Source organism: Pelobates fuscus, chromosome 8, assembly GCF_036172605.1.
Source record: "Pelobates fuscus isolate aPelFus1 chromosome 8, aPelFus1.pri, whole genome shotgun sequence".
Classification (NCBI taxonomy): domain Eukaryota; kingdom Metazoa; phylum Chordata; class Amphibia; order Anura; family Pelobatidae; genus Pelobates; species Pelobates fuscus.
In genome coordinates this window covers 157664599-157680226 of record NC_086324.1, presented here as the reverse complement: position 1 = coordinate 157680226, position 15628 = coordinate 157664599, and the positions used below count along the sequence as shown (strand labels likewise).

At 42.4% G+C, this 15628-nt stretch overlaps 1 protein-coding gene across 1 annotated transcript in view; it reads right to left on the bottom strand.

The window, feature by feature from the left end:
* The window catches only part of RAB26 (RAB26, member RAS oncogene family), a 257039-nt gene that overhangs the window by 204790 nt on the left and 36621 nt on the right, over positions 1–15628 (bottom strand). Inside the window, exon 2 of the mRNA XM_063430498.1 lies at positions 11202–11312. Coding sequence (XP_063286568.1) covers positions 11202–11312 — 111 coding nt within the window. The remainder of the gene's footprint in view (positions 1–11201; positions 11313–15628) is intronic.

Below are 15628 nucleotides of genomic sequence, written 5' to 3'. Positions count from 1 at the left end.
ACATGACATGTGTGACATGTCATGATTCCCTTTTATTCCAGAAGTTTGGTCCTTAAGGGGTTAAAGACCAAACTTCTGGAATAAAAGGGAATCATGACATGTTACACATGTCATGTGTCCTTAAGGGGTTAAAAATAGATGTATTTCAGATTTTATTTTCAAATGCATCTATGCCAATCATAAATTTGAAATTTACAAAGAAGTGTTTAAGCCTAAAAGTAATTATCTCTCCCATTTTCGGGCAGATATGTATGTATTTAATTATGCGGTTTTTTATTGGGGGTATATCTAAACACAGCTTGCAAAAGCTTTAGTTCTCTTGTCTGCTGCCTTTGCAAGCCCTCCCCTTCTAACCCCGCCCAGACTTTCTGTGGCTGTCCAATCACAGACTTCCCAATGCAGCCTAATGAGAAGTCTTTGCAAAGCAGGTGTTCTTGGCAATTGCTGCGTCCTGAGTTTAACTTCACTGGGCTAATACATTCAGACACATCAGCAATACGGAGAAAACAAGGACATTATAATAGAAAACAGTAGGCATGGTCCCTCCAATAGAAAGACAGATTGGAAATCTACTGTACTGGTTAAAACATCTCAATATGACAATGACAAACAATTCAGTGGTCAGAGTATAGAAAACAAAGACTGGAAAAAAACACGCTGCTTTAGCTTACTAAATTCCTTTATGTCTGAAAACATGTTATTTTCATTTTACAAAAAAAAAGGCAATTTCAGTAGAAATTGGCACTTTTATAAATTAACATTGCTACACCCCCCCTGGCTGTCAATCAGACAACCACTCCTGTTACAAAAAAAAAGATCCCCAGTGTTTCAGCTTCATTTTGACAAGTTAGAAACATCAAACGTAGCATGCCACCTCATCTGTGAAACATGATGGAGGTGACAATACAACAAGTTGGATGAAGACCGTTGCAGCGGTCGAAGTGTTGCTGTTGTACACTTTGATCACCTGAATAAAGGTACACTACTTTCAGAAGGGTGTTATGGAATTTATTGTTATACTTTTCTGAATATGTTCTGGTTTGGGCGAAATTGGATTCCTTGCATCCTTGTGTGCTTGGCAGGTGCTGAGCTCATTTGACAGTGACAGCTGACTGCAGCAGCAGGAGGATTTTCAAATGTACAGAAACATTGAATCTGCTCAGATCACCTCATGGGGCTAAACTGTTCTCTAACAGTTTAAACCCTAAGTTGCCTCCTGCAGCGATGCCCCCTCCCTCCTGGAGGCTTCCAGCTTCCAAATGTTTAAATTTTAGATTCCTTGATTGGCTGAGAGAGGTCAGCTGACGCTCTTAGCCAATTTGTGACTCCCCATTCACAGAAATTGGCTTGGAAAGAAATGTACCTTTTGCAAGCAAGCTTTGTGAATGGGGAGTCACAGATTGGCTGAGAGCGTCAGCTGACCGCTATCAGCCACGCCATTGTTCAGTGGAACTCAGCACTTCCTGAATGTGAACTTTCTGAAGCCGCTGGAGGCAACTTGAGGTAAGAGTTCCTACAGGGGCCTCCTGGAACCATAACAACTTAATTTAGATAAAGTTGTTTTGGTGCCCAAAGTGTCCCTTTAAGCACTCAAAGTTTAAAAGTCGTGATTGGCCACTGGCATTAACCGCGCCATGTGCAGCAAATATTTGGTCACTTTTGGCCTAGCTACTGCCATAGAAGGTGTATAGACCACCATGGAGGTTGTACATCTCTAAGTAGAGCCACTTGAAAAAATGGATAAAACACTAACCACAAACTCTCAAAAAGCACAGAGCCTGGACAAGGGCCTCTGACAATTTTGGTAAAGATCATGATGGACGCTTTATGTATAAACAGAATTCTAATTCTTCGACAGTGCACTGTTTATGGATTTGAAAACCCAGTCATTAAAGTTGACAGTCCATATTTTATCCTCCTAGTCATTATCTTATTTTAAATGCAATGTATTAATGTGCAGATCCAAAACGAGAAACAGCTTGTCAATGTCCAAATACTTATGAATTGCTCTTTAGCAGTGAAACGGATTGCTTACGAATGGCTTCTGACACCCTACTCATAAGGGTCGAGGCTATTTAGAGCAATCTGTATACCTTGTATTCTTGCAAAATGTGCAACATTCTACTTTGTCGTCTTTCCCGAACGCCTATCTACATATTTATTATATCACGAAGCAATGGGTCTCGGCCATCAATGACCTATCCTGTCTAGGAAACCCATCAAAGGCATATATTAAATATTCAGCCCAATGCACATTCTAGATGAGAAAATATTGAGTAACTGCCTGATCAGTTTGAGCACTTAAACATTGAAAATCATGTGTCTGAGACGCAGGTCTCGGGATCAAACTACACTTTATCCACAAAGACATGGCAGTATAGTTTCAGCGGAAGGAGAAGAATAAAAAACAGGTGCTAGATCTGAGAAACACAATTTTACTTTCATTGTCTTTGCTCTGGTATCTTCCACCAAATTCACAAAAAATTACAATGATGATATGGAAGAGTGATTTTAAAATGTGAGTTTATTCATTAAAATTAAAAGGATTATTCACTAACGTGTGGATTGCGAATTCAAAGTGCCCAGCTATATGTTGAGTTCCCTATTCTGGCCTAAATGTGAAATATCAGTCACTCGACAGGAACGTTCACTAACAATGATTATTTAACAAAGTGAGAATTTCAAATTCAAGGTAAAACCAGTCAAACAGGAAACATTCTCTAAATCAGCAATGTTACTTTGTCCTTATAGTTGAAATTCCCTTAAAATTATCACTTTGCTACAATACAAAGTTTAATGAATAAATCTGTGTGTTCCTCTGGGGAGGAGCCATTGATGCAATTATGTCACTGACCCGCCCCCCATTTACCTCCTCCCATAGGTGCCTTGCTTTCTGAATGGCGCAGTTGGGAGATATCTGTTTAACAGATATACCTGTAACAGAATGGCTCCTTTTCCCTTCCTTTGTTCGGCTGTCCGTACCCCTCGTTCGTTTACCCTCAGTTCGGTTATTTTAACAACTGACCATCCCTGGCTGTTAACTTCAAAATTGCTCATTAAAAGAGGGATCCCCTGTGTATTACCGAACGCACGTGTGCAAACAAATGGCGGCCATCTTGTCTCTTGAACGTGGGCAGCGGTATATGGTCGACGACTAATTTTGCTACTGAACTCCGCGAACACCCGGTACTGACCGCTGCCCACTCACCTTCCCGAACCAGTAGTAGAACGGCGTTCGGGAGACCTAAACTACCGAACAAGGGGAACGTTCGCATGCTAGCAGCCAGGTGGAGCCATCGGTATTTGTGCAAGAACTCCTGAAAGAAGACCAGTCAAAACCTAAAATCCTCTGGAACTATTTTGGGACTTCACCTCGTGGTCAACCAATCTAAACTTCACTCGAATGGCTTTCCTAATCTACTAAACGTATCTGAGTGATATTTGGACAAAGTGGGTGCTCAGATCCCTGCTATTCGGTGAACCAACGTTCGTGGAGTTCTGAGATATTAATATATATTTTATATGGCTTTACAATATTGTATATTTTCTGTACCTGGGAGATAATATAATTAAAGAGTTGTTCTTACTCAATTATCTCCCAGGTACAGAGGAGGAGTCTGGGAAATGTTTCTTTGTCCCCTGTCCCCAACAAGGTCCACCAATGGAAAACCCCTGGAATGTAATTTAAGAAACCTCTTGCATGGGGAGTTGCATAAAAGCCAGCTATGGCTGAATAAAAATCTGTTGACTCCCAGAACTGTGTGTCGTCCAGTTACTGGGGGGATTGTGCCTTGGATATTGTATTGCTTCCTCAGCTACAAGGAGTCTACAGTGGAGATATTGATGCTGAATATTGGAGCTCCGCTACAATACCCCCAGTGAAAACATGCTTGCATTCTTTTAGCCACGTTAGTATTGGGAGTATAGCTTTAAAAAGCTTGCAAAAGCTGGATATCTTCTGCATGTAGCCGTTTGCAAATCCTCCACTTTTCCCCCAGAAAAGACGCTGGGCAAACGACCAATCAGAGGCTTCACACTTAGAATCTTCTGATTCTTGGCTGCAAGCACGCACGACGAGGAGGGAGCTGGGGAGGATGCAGAGTCTGCCTAGGTACAATAAACTGTAATGGTCACTCGGAGGCCTCCCAAGCTATAATAAGCGGTAACGGTCACGGAGCTTGGAATGTTCCTTTAATTGGCCAGAACTCAGAGTTATTGAATAAACCTAATTTATCTTGTGAGTTTCTATTTGCTCTCATATGAATTTTATACATATTAATGTGCACTCATTAGCTATCCTACAGCAATCCCAGTCATGCATTTAAGGATGATAAATATTTTAATTAGACTTCTGCCATTAATTTGCATGAATAAGACAAACATTGTTGATCTATCGTAAGACTAGTGACTTTCAACAGCCGGTGGAAATTGTTACAATGATCCCCTCCACCACCATAAAATACTTGTAATGTAATATTTACCACTAAATAAATATACAGCAATAATCAACAATGAATGTAACAACAATCCATATAGTACATATTGGATATCAACTGCCTCTTCTAAGAGCTATCGTTTTAATCATTTCTCTAAAACAAGTGGAATTTGCAATTATATTGTGCAGGCCATGTTTTCCAAACCAAAATTATATTGAAAGAAAAGGTTTAATGGCCAGACAGAGAGTTCTGGCAAGATGGCAAACAAATAAATGTAAAACATTTTTGTTACCTGGCTATTGTCATACTTTCCATCATAAAAAGATATTAAATTGGGATAGGAGCAGGGTCAGATAAAGAGCCCATTGGGCCTGGTGCTGACAATAATGATGGTTCTAAGTACAGAATCTTATCGACAGAAAACACTAAAACAGTCATACCTCCCAATGGTCATGTATCTGGTGGTAGTGGTGCTGGAGGGAAACTCACGGGATATAGCTTTTAGAAAACACATACCCTATGCTAATCTATCACTTTCATCTTTCATGTAAATCCATACCCCCTGTGACCTCGCCACTGGTTTTTGGAGGGGCCTGTTTGCCTGCCTCCTACCTTCTGACTATGGCTCCTGGGAGATTGTGCCCTTTAACAACAGCCTTGGGGCTTATGGACTTCTATTGGACTGTGTATGGCCCTTGCTAAACTTTAACCCCATGGCGATTTTATTCTGTTCGTGGGATCTGAGCGCTGTTGGGGTATATTGAGCGTGGGGGTTCTGTTCAGTACAATAGGAATTATGTATTTGTATGTGTTTTTACTGTTGTTGTGAATAGAGATATTTTCTGTATGCTGGAGATAATTGGCTAACCACAGCCAAGCCATGCTTGCAGTCGGTCAAAAAGGGACTTCCAGCTAACTTTTGAACCACTGGACAATTTGTATGATTTTGACATATGTTTGTATTTGGAGTATGCAGATTCTGAAAATGTAAGTTTTATGTGAAGGTGATGCATACTTTTAAAGTTATGAATATTGTGTAAAACTGTGTATTTTCCTGCCTGTGATAATTACGTTAACCCATTGTGTTCAGTAATTATATCACAGGCAGAGGGGAGGATTTTGCTGTAATGACTGGGTATTGTTTTGATTGGTTCGTGTCCTTTGTGTGCCAGTGTTCCATCAGGTCCAGGGGGTGTGCCTCTGGCCTGAGGAATTGTATAACTTGTGAGTGCTTGCTTCCATTAAACAGTTCTACTTCACCCTCAATTTGGAGTGCCGTCTCTTATTGGGGGAATCTGCTACAAGGGATTGCTGTGCTCTGCATATTCCCTTGCTATAATCACTCCTAAGCTCTTTTAAAAGTTTGTTCCTGCTTCGCTCTGAAGGAAGAGACGTTCGGCCTGCGGTGGTTGTGGTGTCTGCTAGAGTGCTTGGAGCCCTCAGGAAGCGCTAGGAGCATCCTTCAACGGAGGTACCCAGTCGGGGTGCCAGGTGATCCGTTACACCCCCTAACAGCAGTGTCCAGTGAAGCAGAATGTCGGTCAGCAGAGTAAAAGGCTGGGCCACTGACACAAATCACTTAACCAGAACTGCCCAAAAAGGGTCAGAGTCTGCCCGAAGAATTAGGTCAACCTGGTGTTAATGCATGACAGGCTGCCTGCCAATCATGCAGACTGGCCAACAAAAGGCATACCATGCAGACAGCACCCTGAGCTCATACTTTCTTTTTTTTTTTTTTTTTAATTCTTTATTTTTCAGTGCGAAGTATGGTCGTTACAGCATTCGGTAAGAGGAACTTAGACATTTTGCGTTTGAGCAGGGTCACATTACTTTCTCGCACTATTTTATTTTTTTAACATGTTTGTGTAAGCCTTGATCGCTATTGTGTCATCACTCTGTTCTGAGGTGTTTGTGTATTAGCTGATCTATGGGTGAGAGTCGGTGTGCTGTGGTTGTTCGTAGAGGGTCCTATGGTTTGTTCGTGCAGCTTATGGGCTTGTGGTGTAGCGTGTTTTGTAGCCTCTTCGGTACAAGGCGTAAGTTGTGTGAGTCCCGTGGGGGTGTTGAGTATATAAAGTACGCCTAGTGTAGTGTGTAGTGGCTCCTGACCATGGGAGCTGCGGGGGGGGGGTGAGTGTGGGAGAAGTGTGGCGGTTGCCACATGTGTGAATGTGGTGGGGTGCTGCTATTCCCCGTTATGGGGGTAGAGTGCTGGTGATGTCCCCAACCTTAGGTGTGGTTGCCTATGTATCTGCAGTGCCCTATTATTGGTGTGAATAAACAGTTGCACGGCCCTTGGTATAGGGTGTGTGGGGGGGGGGGGAACTGGGAGAACAATGGGATATACATAATGTCCTGAGACAGTCTCAAGGTGAACTTAGAGACCGGCTGGTGTGGCTGGCTGGTCTTCGGCCGGGCTGTCGTCTTATGTTGGGTCCTCACTGGTGCTTGTTCCTGGTTCTGCCGTCCTCTCATTCCTCATTCTCGGGATGAAGGGTGTTGCATGCACCGGGTTCCAGGTCGACGTTGAGGTGCAGGCTCTTTGTCTTGTGGTGTCCGGTAGCTGTGCCAGTCCCAGGGCCGTTAGGAATGATGCAGTGTCTTCCATGGAGGTGAGCGTGTGTACGCCATCGTTCCTGGATACCGTCAGGGATCCGTTTGCTCCCCATCTATAGCTTATTTTAGCTGATTGAAGCTGGCTGGTCACCGGTTGGAACGTTTTTCGCCACAGGAGGGTAGTTTTACTGAGATCTTGGTAAAACGACAGGGAGGCTTCCTCAAATTGCAGGGGGGTTTTGCCCTTGAGAGATGACATTATGAGTATTTTATCTTGTGTTGTAGAGCACCTTAGTATCACATCTCTTGGTGCCGTTGTCGGTGTCCCCCTGGGTCCTGGTAGGCGGTATATTCCTTCAAGAATCATTTTTTTGGCTACCGCAGGGGACAAGAGGGAAGTCAGCAACCGTCTGGCATAGTGAGGGAGCTCATCTGCTGTAACTGCAGTTGGAACACCCCTTATCTTAACATTGGTGCGGCGGTGACGATCTTCCATTGCTGTGATGTGTGAGGTGACAGCCCTTTGGTGAGACCATAATTGTTGGACCGAGGTCTGGAGTTCATGTACCTGTGTCTGGACTTCTGCTATGTCCCTCTCCGAGGCCTGTACCCGGTCTGTGATGGCCTTCATGCTATTTTTAATTGGAGCTAGTTCGGCAGCTAGTATTTTGTGAAAGTCCATCAGTAGTACCTTTAGATCTTGCCTGGTCGTTGGTGAAGTGTCTGTGGGAGCTTCTGACGGCTGCAGGTGAGTGTCCATCGCCCCCTCCGCTCCTTCTTGTTCGTGAGAGTTAGTGTGGGTTTCAGGCCTTGTATCAGCGGCCTGTCGCGCGGGCTCCGCGGGTGTGGATTGGAGCTGCATGGGCCTCTGGAACATCGTTCCGATGTCTCTGTGCTCCACCACTGCCGTCTTTTGCGATCGGCGACCCATCGCTGGCGTGTGGGGTGAGGCCTCCGGTGGTGCCTGGGGAGAGCAGTCGTTCGCCCGTTGCCGGAGGAGTGCTTCTAGGCTTGGCAGGGACAACGTGGGGTAGGCCCCGGTTTTCCGTTTTCGTCCGGGTTGGGCCTTTGGCTGAAAAAAAGGCATCTATCGCCTTGTGGGATATTGGGGAACGTGACTGGCGGGTTTTGGGTTCCGTCTGGGTGTTCGTTTTGGGTTTATTTAGGGTTTTTTCTCTGTCGCTTGGAGGAGCTTGCATGTATGGCGTCCGTTCAGGCTGGTGGCTGAGCTCCGCCCCCCTGAGCTCATACTTTCTAAGAACTGTCCCCTAGCAGTCGCTGGTCCACCCCTCTCCTAAGCTGCTTACTAGCAGGCAGAAGCTTATGCTATACAGTCTGGGACAGATGAAAGGTGTATGTAGCGAGTGTAGAAGAAAGGGGACATGCTACAGTGTTAGAGAGCCTGAAGGAGCAAGAGCATTTGTATAGTGAGCAAAGTCAGCTTTATCTTAACTAATTTTATTGTCAGCCAGGACTCACAGGTTTTGTTCCCCTACATCCCTCTTAAGTTTTCATACTTAAAGGACCACTCCACACCCTAAAAGCACTTCCGCGTGCTGAAATGCTTTATGGGTTAGGTGTACCCTAGCTTAACACCAGTTTATAAAAGTGTTAATTTCTGTGAAAAATCAGCACTTTTCTAAATTAACTAGGGAACTCCTCCCTGGCTGTCAATCAAACAGCCAGGGAGAATTCCTTCCTACTTCCGTTAGCTCCCCTGAGCTAACAAAAGTAGCAGGCACTCTCTACTTGAGTTTGCTAGCCTCCCTCCCAGGCCTCAGACCACCTCCTCAGCTAGGGGACCAAGTCATAGGCTTCTCATAGAGAATCCTCTGATTGGTTATTTCCTTGTGAAGAGACTGAAAGCGTCTTCAGGCAAAAAAGGGAAGGACTTAAAAAGGCTGCAGTCATAAGAACCTGCGGCTTTTGTAATCTCTTTTAGACTATACTCCCAATGAATACATGCATAAAAATATGCATGTATGTATTCATTTGGGGTATATCTACTAAACTAAGTTTTTGGGTGTTTTTATTTATTTTATTTTTTAAGTGTTGAGTGATCCTTTAACCCCTTAAGGACACATGACATGTGTGACATGTCATGATTCCCTTTTATTCCAGAAGTTTGGTCCTTAAGGGGTTAAGCAAGAGCATGTGAAGAGTAAAATAAAATAAAAAATCATTTATTTTTTTTTAAATGTTTAACAATGAGCCTATTCCATGGGCATAGGCCTAGAGCTGCAGCATGTTAATCAAGCCCTAGATAGGAGGGGTGGTGACACATTACAGACAAAATGGGGAGTGCAAGGATGCAAACTAGCCAATCAGGGATGCCGATGCAGAGATTTCTGTATACGTGTTCTCTTACAAGCAGAAATGCCCCAGCATTGGGGTGAGCACACTGAATGACAGGCTCGCTCTGGCCTTTTTGGGGACACTTCTCTTGTGTCCCACATGTGAAACACCAGAAATTAAAAAATACCAGGACTATCCACCAGATCTGGAACAGATGGGGCAGCTTCTTGTCAACTCCCAATGACTCGACTTCAGTAAATAGACCTGTAAACTGCTTTGGCACACCCTGCAGCATTGTGCTAACATTTATAAAGCTGAATATAAGGCATGTGATGTTTACCATGTAAATTAAAGAAAAAAATTAAAAGGTCACGTTGGGACTAGATGCAACACAGTAACACGTGGTGTCTCAGAATACTTTGAAATATCAATGTAATAGTGACCAATAAAAAGGTTGTCAGATGCTATACACCTACATCTCCCATGAGGCCTTGCCAGCCATAGGCGTTGGAATCCATCTTGGGAAATAGCAGAAGGTTTTAATTGTGGTGCGTAAATAACAAAAAAAATTAAAAAAATTAAATAAACACTATAAGAGAGTGCCCTACAGAAAGAGTGCCACTACAATAAAACGCTTGTGTTTTTTTACATCCAAATAATATATATAAAGCGCTCTTTTATTAATATTCATTCACTCATGGCTGCTTGAAGAGGGGTATCTGCCGGTCGTATTTTTCTTGCTATATACTGCAGCGATGGCCCATTGCGATTCCATCCCTGTATATATCTTTGTGCAAGATTCTTCCCACTAGGGAGATGTTAATAACAGGGCAGACACAATATTCCATTCATTGCGATTGGTGTTTGCTTGTATCTGAGCCTTTGTCATGCAGACTGCCCGAGGCACTTGAGTCAATAATGCTAGACGTCTGCTACTTTCTGACTTAACTCCTTCATTACGAAGTACCGACGCAGCCAGCGCTCAAAGAACAGGGATAGATAAAAAAAAAATCTGTTGTTTTTTATCTTAACATAATAGAATGTGATCAGTAAGGCACATGGCTAAGGTGCTCTAGAGTCCCCAAATACAGCACACTTTTTCAGAACACACATCACTTCTTCGCGCTGATGTACGGGACATGAAAAGTGCTTCTCTGCAATACGTAGAATTCATATTGTACATGAAACAATAACAATTTACTTATCAAGGCAGTTTTTTCCTGAAAAGTCGTCGTCCCCCCTGCAGCATATGACTTATACATATTACAGGGCAGATTTTCCCATTAGCAGGCCATCAGCACATTGATCCAAGTTAAGGATAAAATGGTAATGCAGAAAATTCAAGGGGAACCTCTAGAGAAGGGGTGCATATCCTGTAACTGTCCAGATTGACTACAATTCTCAAAACATTCAGCCAGCCAGTGTCTGTGATCATGGCAGCGGTTACCCTATAGACCAGGGGTGGGCAACCTTCGGCACTCCAGATGTTACAGAACTACATCTCCCCTGATCTTTTGCCAAAATTATGGCTGCAAGAGCATTATGGGCGATGTAGTCCACAACATCTGGAGTTGCCTACCTCTACTATAGGCAGAATAGATTTAGAAAATAAAATCACAAAAGCAGAATGTTCTTTTTAGATGCAATGATCTTGATACCAAGAGTAATCTATGTCCTTTATCTTGATTTTAACTCGTTACTATAATATACATTGGGTATTTTTCACCTCACCACACAATGAATCTTAACATGGTACAATCTCTAAATTAGAAAGCAAATTAGAGTGTTTAATATGAATATGAAACTAATACACGATAGCAAGTTTAGTAAAGCCACAAGTTTTCATAGGGATATAATTAGCCACTCCGCATCGAGCATGTGTACAGGAATCCAATATTGTCTGAGACCTCTTACCCGAAAATCAATCCCAACGGTCGAAATAAAGCTGCCGGCGAGAAACGCGCCGTCCTTAAATCTCACAAGCAGGCAGGTCTTTCCCACACCAGAATCGCCCACGAGCATGACCTAAAAAACAAGATAATGGTTACATTACAACGGAGCTCTTATTAATGCAATAATGCCAAGACCAATGCATGGTGGTATAAAACACTCCAAGTATACCTTGTTTTATAGATCCTGCAAATTAAAAAATATATATTTTTTACTTGTATGATATAAAGGCTAAATCACATTAGAAAGGTAATGGTATATAAATAAATATCAATATTAATGTAAGATAAAATGCAACTGTCTCATGTAAAACACAAACTACTCATTTAAGATGTTATTGCTCACTCTAGGTGTCGTGGTTATTTACTAAACTGCGAACTGTAAAGGAAAATACAAAGATTAGGCCAAAATAGTCAAATTGCGAAAAAATCTCTAACTCGGCTGCTTTGGTCTAAAAGTTGTGATTCGACCGTCAAGCTTCCAAATGTCTTTTTTTTTTTTTTTTAATAACATTTTGGTCAGCATGTGTGTAATTAACGCATTCATTCTATCTTCAATTGTATTAATCACTAGTCTACCACCTCTGCTGGACGGCCATTCCAAGCACCCACCAACCTTTCTTAGAAAAAAAAATCACCTCTCTGCGGAAAACATCACTCTTTTAACTTGTCAATTTTATTGATATATTTGTTTCTATTAATCGCAAAAGATATGATGGATTTTTCGTGGTTCGCAAGTATTCATGATAATTTAACCTGTTCAGAGGTAGAGGTTAACAAATTGTCCCCCGCTCTGAGGATTCACGAGTTCTTTCTCCAATGACAGCTGTTGTGCAAGCATCTAAACACCAATCATTTGGTACTGTTGTGGTTAAACCCAAACCATGTTGTTGTGGGGAAAAAAAAAAAATCATTACGGCGTTGGTTTTAAGAATTCATCATCCTTTAACCACACGCAAATAATTTATCATACAGCAGTCTCGAAATAATAAAAGATCCTTATGGGACCTGCCTCAGCAAATCTTAAGTTATTATAAATGACTTGAAGTGCAATTAAATAACCTTTTCTTAGCAAATACAAATGATCTCCTGCATCATTTATTTCCCTCTACACACACTGTATACACATCACATGCAAACAATTATGTTAGAACCAAACACCAATATTCATAATTTTGAACTGGTATTGGAGCCGTTTCTATGTAAACTGCGCAGATGGAAGAGATGCTTGGCTTATATGAAATAATCATTTATTCTTCATCTCTGTTCCCTCCCTCATCAAGCTCCATTTCTGATTGTCAGCCAAGATTTTCTCTGTCGATATCCAAGGCAAAAACAGACACTAAATTCTCTTGGAGGTACATAGTGGTTTGAACTTTTCAAGGTGCCGTTTGGATAAGTGGCGATGCTATCCTTTATTATTGTTAGTATTATTATTATTATTGGTATTTATATAGCGCCAACTAATTCCGCAGCGCTTTACAATATTATGATACAATAAATGAGACAATTACACAGTGACATGGGAATAATAGATAGATGAGGGCCCTGCTCAAATGAGCTTACAGTCTAGAGAAGGTGGGGTACAAATTCACAACAGGGCAGCAAGGGTGACAGCCACCAAACAAGGTGGAAAAGTAGCAGAGCTGGTGGAGAGAGTGGAGTGTGGCTCTTTTAGGAGAGCAAGAGACAGGTAAAGCTTAGTTACTCTGGGAGTCCATAAGCATTTCGAGGTACTTTTTATACAATTGAAGACTAGGGGAGAGTCTGATGGGGGTAGGCAGGCTGTTCCTAAAGAAGGGAGCCGTCTGCGAGAAGTCCTGCAAGCGCGAGTTAGCAGTAAGAGTGCGAGCAGCGGATAGGAGGTGGTCACCGGCAGAGCGAAGAGACCGAGAAGGGGCATATCTATGAATCAGGGAAGAAATGTAAGAGGGGCTAGAGTTGGTTAGAGCTTTATAGGTATGGGTTAGTATTTTGAGTTGACACCTACAGGAAGCCAGTGTAAAGATCGACATAGGGGCGAGGTATGGGAGGAGTGAGGGGTGGTGAAGAACAGCCTAGCGGCAGCATTCATTACAGATTGTAGCAGGGCAGTTCGGTTTCTGGGGAGACCAACTAGATCTCGCATGGTAGCATAGTTGTGCAATCTGGTGAATAGTGGGTTTTCACACTTACAACTTCACGTGTTGGTGAATTATGTTGGAGCCACTTGCGTCAGGGGTGACCAAAAGATAGATCCTCAGCCCTGAGCTGAATTTGTGATGTCAGAGGTCTGAGGGAATGAGGCAGAAAAGGTCAGAAGACAAGCATCGGGAAAGAGAAAGAAGAAGGGAGAAGAAGGGAAAGGGGACTCTACAGTCTTTGTATGTGAGCTGGCTTGTGTATATTGCTGGCTGATTAGTTTCTAAGGTTGCTGAACTGGATATCCTTCAAGGGACACTATAGTCACCAGAACAACTACAGCTTATTGAATTTGTTCTGGTGAGTAGAATCATTACCTTCAGGCTTTTTGCAGTAAACACCGTCTTTCAGAGAAAATTGAATGTTTACATTACAACACAAAAAAGATGGAGTAGGGCTGCGCCAATACAAATACAATAATCTTAGAGAGGGTAGGAGGTCTCACTAGAGTAGCAGTAGATAATCAGGGAAATTTTATAAGACGTATTCTCTTCAATGGGAGTGGATACGTCTCAGGGTGTTAGTTCGCATATATGAAACAGAGAAGAGGCAGAAAGCAACCAATAGTGCAGTTCGTCTAGAGTCCAAAAATGCAATAAGTAACAAGAGGTAGAGAACTCACATTTTAAAGAGCTATGACCAGCTCTGGTGTGAATAGCATACAGCGGTATAATCCACGCTTATGGGATGTGGGAAGATGTATCCGTCAGCACCGTCTGGTAATCCAATTGGAGTCCAGAAAGATAAAATGCCAGGTAAAAATAATAAAAAATATATATAAGGTGTATTAAAAGATCTTTAATAGCATAAAATACACAATATAAGTTTCCACAAACGCGTTTGTGGAAACTTATATTGTGTATTTTATGCTATTAAAGATTTTTTGGTCACTTTTTATTGTGCCAATCATCTTTTAATACACCTTATATATATTTTTCATTATTTTTACATGGCATTTTATCTTTCTGGACTCCAAGTAATCCTGAGGTGGAGATCATACCACCAACGCTGTCGTCAAGGATCAGTTTGTCTGCTCCACACTTGTGAGTACCTTTTTATGTATTTTATTTATACTATTTTACCCAGTGAGCACTCGTGGTCGTCTCTCTTTTTATTTTGAGTGTGGAACATACCCTTGGAAGAAGAAGCCTGCACCATATCCCATAAGCGGAAATCATACCGCTGTACGCTTTTCATACTAGAGCTAGCTATAGCTCTAATACATGTGAGTGCACTACTTATCTTTTATTATTTCCTGTACCGTATTGGACGTACTACACTATTTGGTCTTTTTATCTGTTTTATCGTTTCATAATATTGGATCCCCCTGGGGAAGGACAGCGAGGACATTGTTCCTGATCAAGCACTTTATAGACTATTTGATCTAAAGAAGATCTTTTCGGTTAAGACTTTTATTCACATATTTATATTTGTCTATTTTGGCGCAACCTTTTTCTTTGTTTGTTTTTTATCCTTATTGTATTTGAAGGGTTTTTGAGGGATCCCCTTTAAGGGTTGCAGCCTTATTGTTATTTCGCGCTTACTCTCTTTCTTGATTTTTCTCCTCTAGCAGCACATGCAGGGCTGGTGCTATCGCAGAGCTTTGCCTCGGTTACCATGGACTACTACGACTGCCAGTGCTTTTCCACCGGACCAAAAGGGATGGAAAGCAATGAACCCCCCTCTTAGGCAATTGTAAGGAAGAGGGGGAAAGGGGGGGGGGGTATACAACACATTTATTTATTTATTTAAATTAAAAAACATATAAAAAGTTATATTTTCTTTGATCTGCTTCCCTCCACACCACACACACAATAACACCCTACACATTCACACACTCCCCCCATACACACATTGCCTTACACACACATAAACTGCCCCCATACACACAAACAATGCCCCTCATACACACATTCTGCACCCATCAAACACACTGCACCCCTCACTCACACACCCTGCCCCCATACAGATTAACTGCACTCCCATAAAAACACACTGCCTGACTCACACACACACTACACACCCCCCACACACACACTACACCCCCCACTGCTTCCCTACACACATTGCCCCCTCACACACACATACACTGCAAGCCTCAGACACACACTGCAACTCTCACACACACACTGCCCCACACATACACTGCGCCCCTTACAAACATTGCACCCCTGACATACGCTGCCCCCTCACACACACACATACTGCACC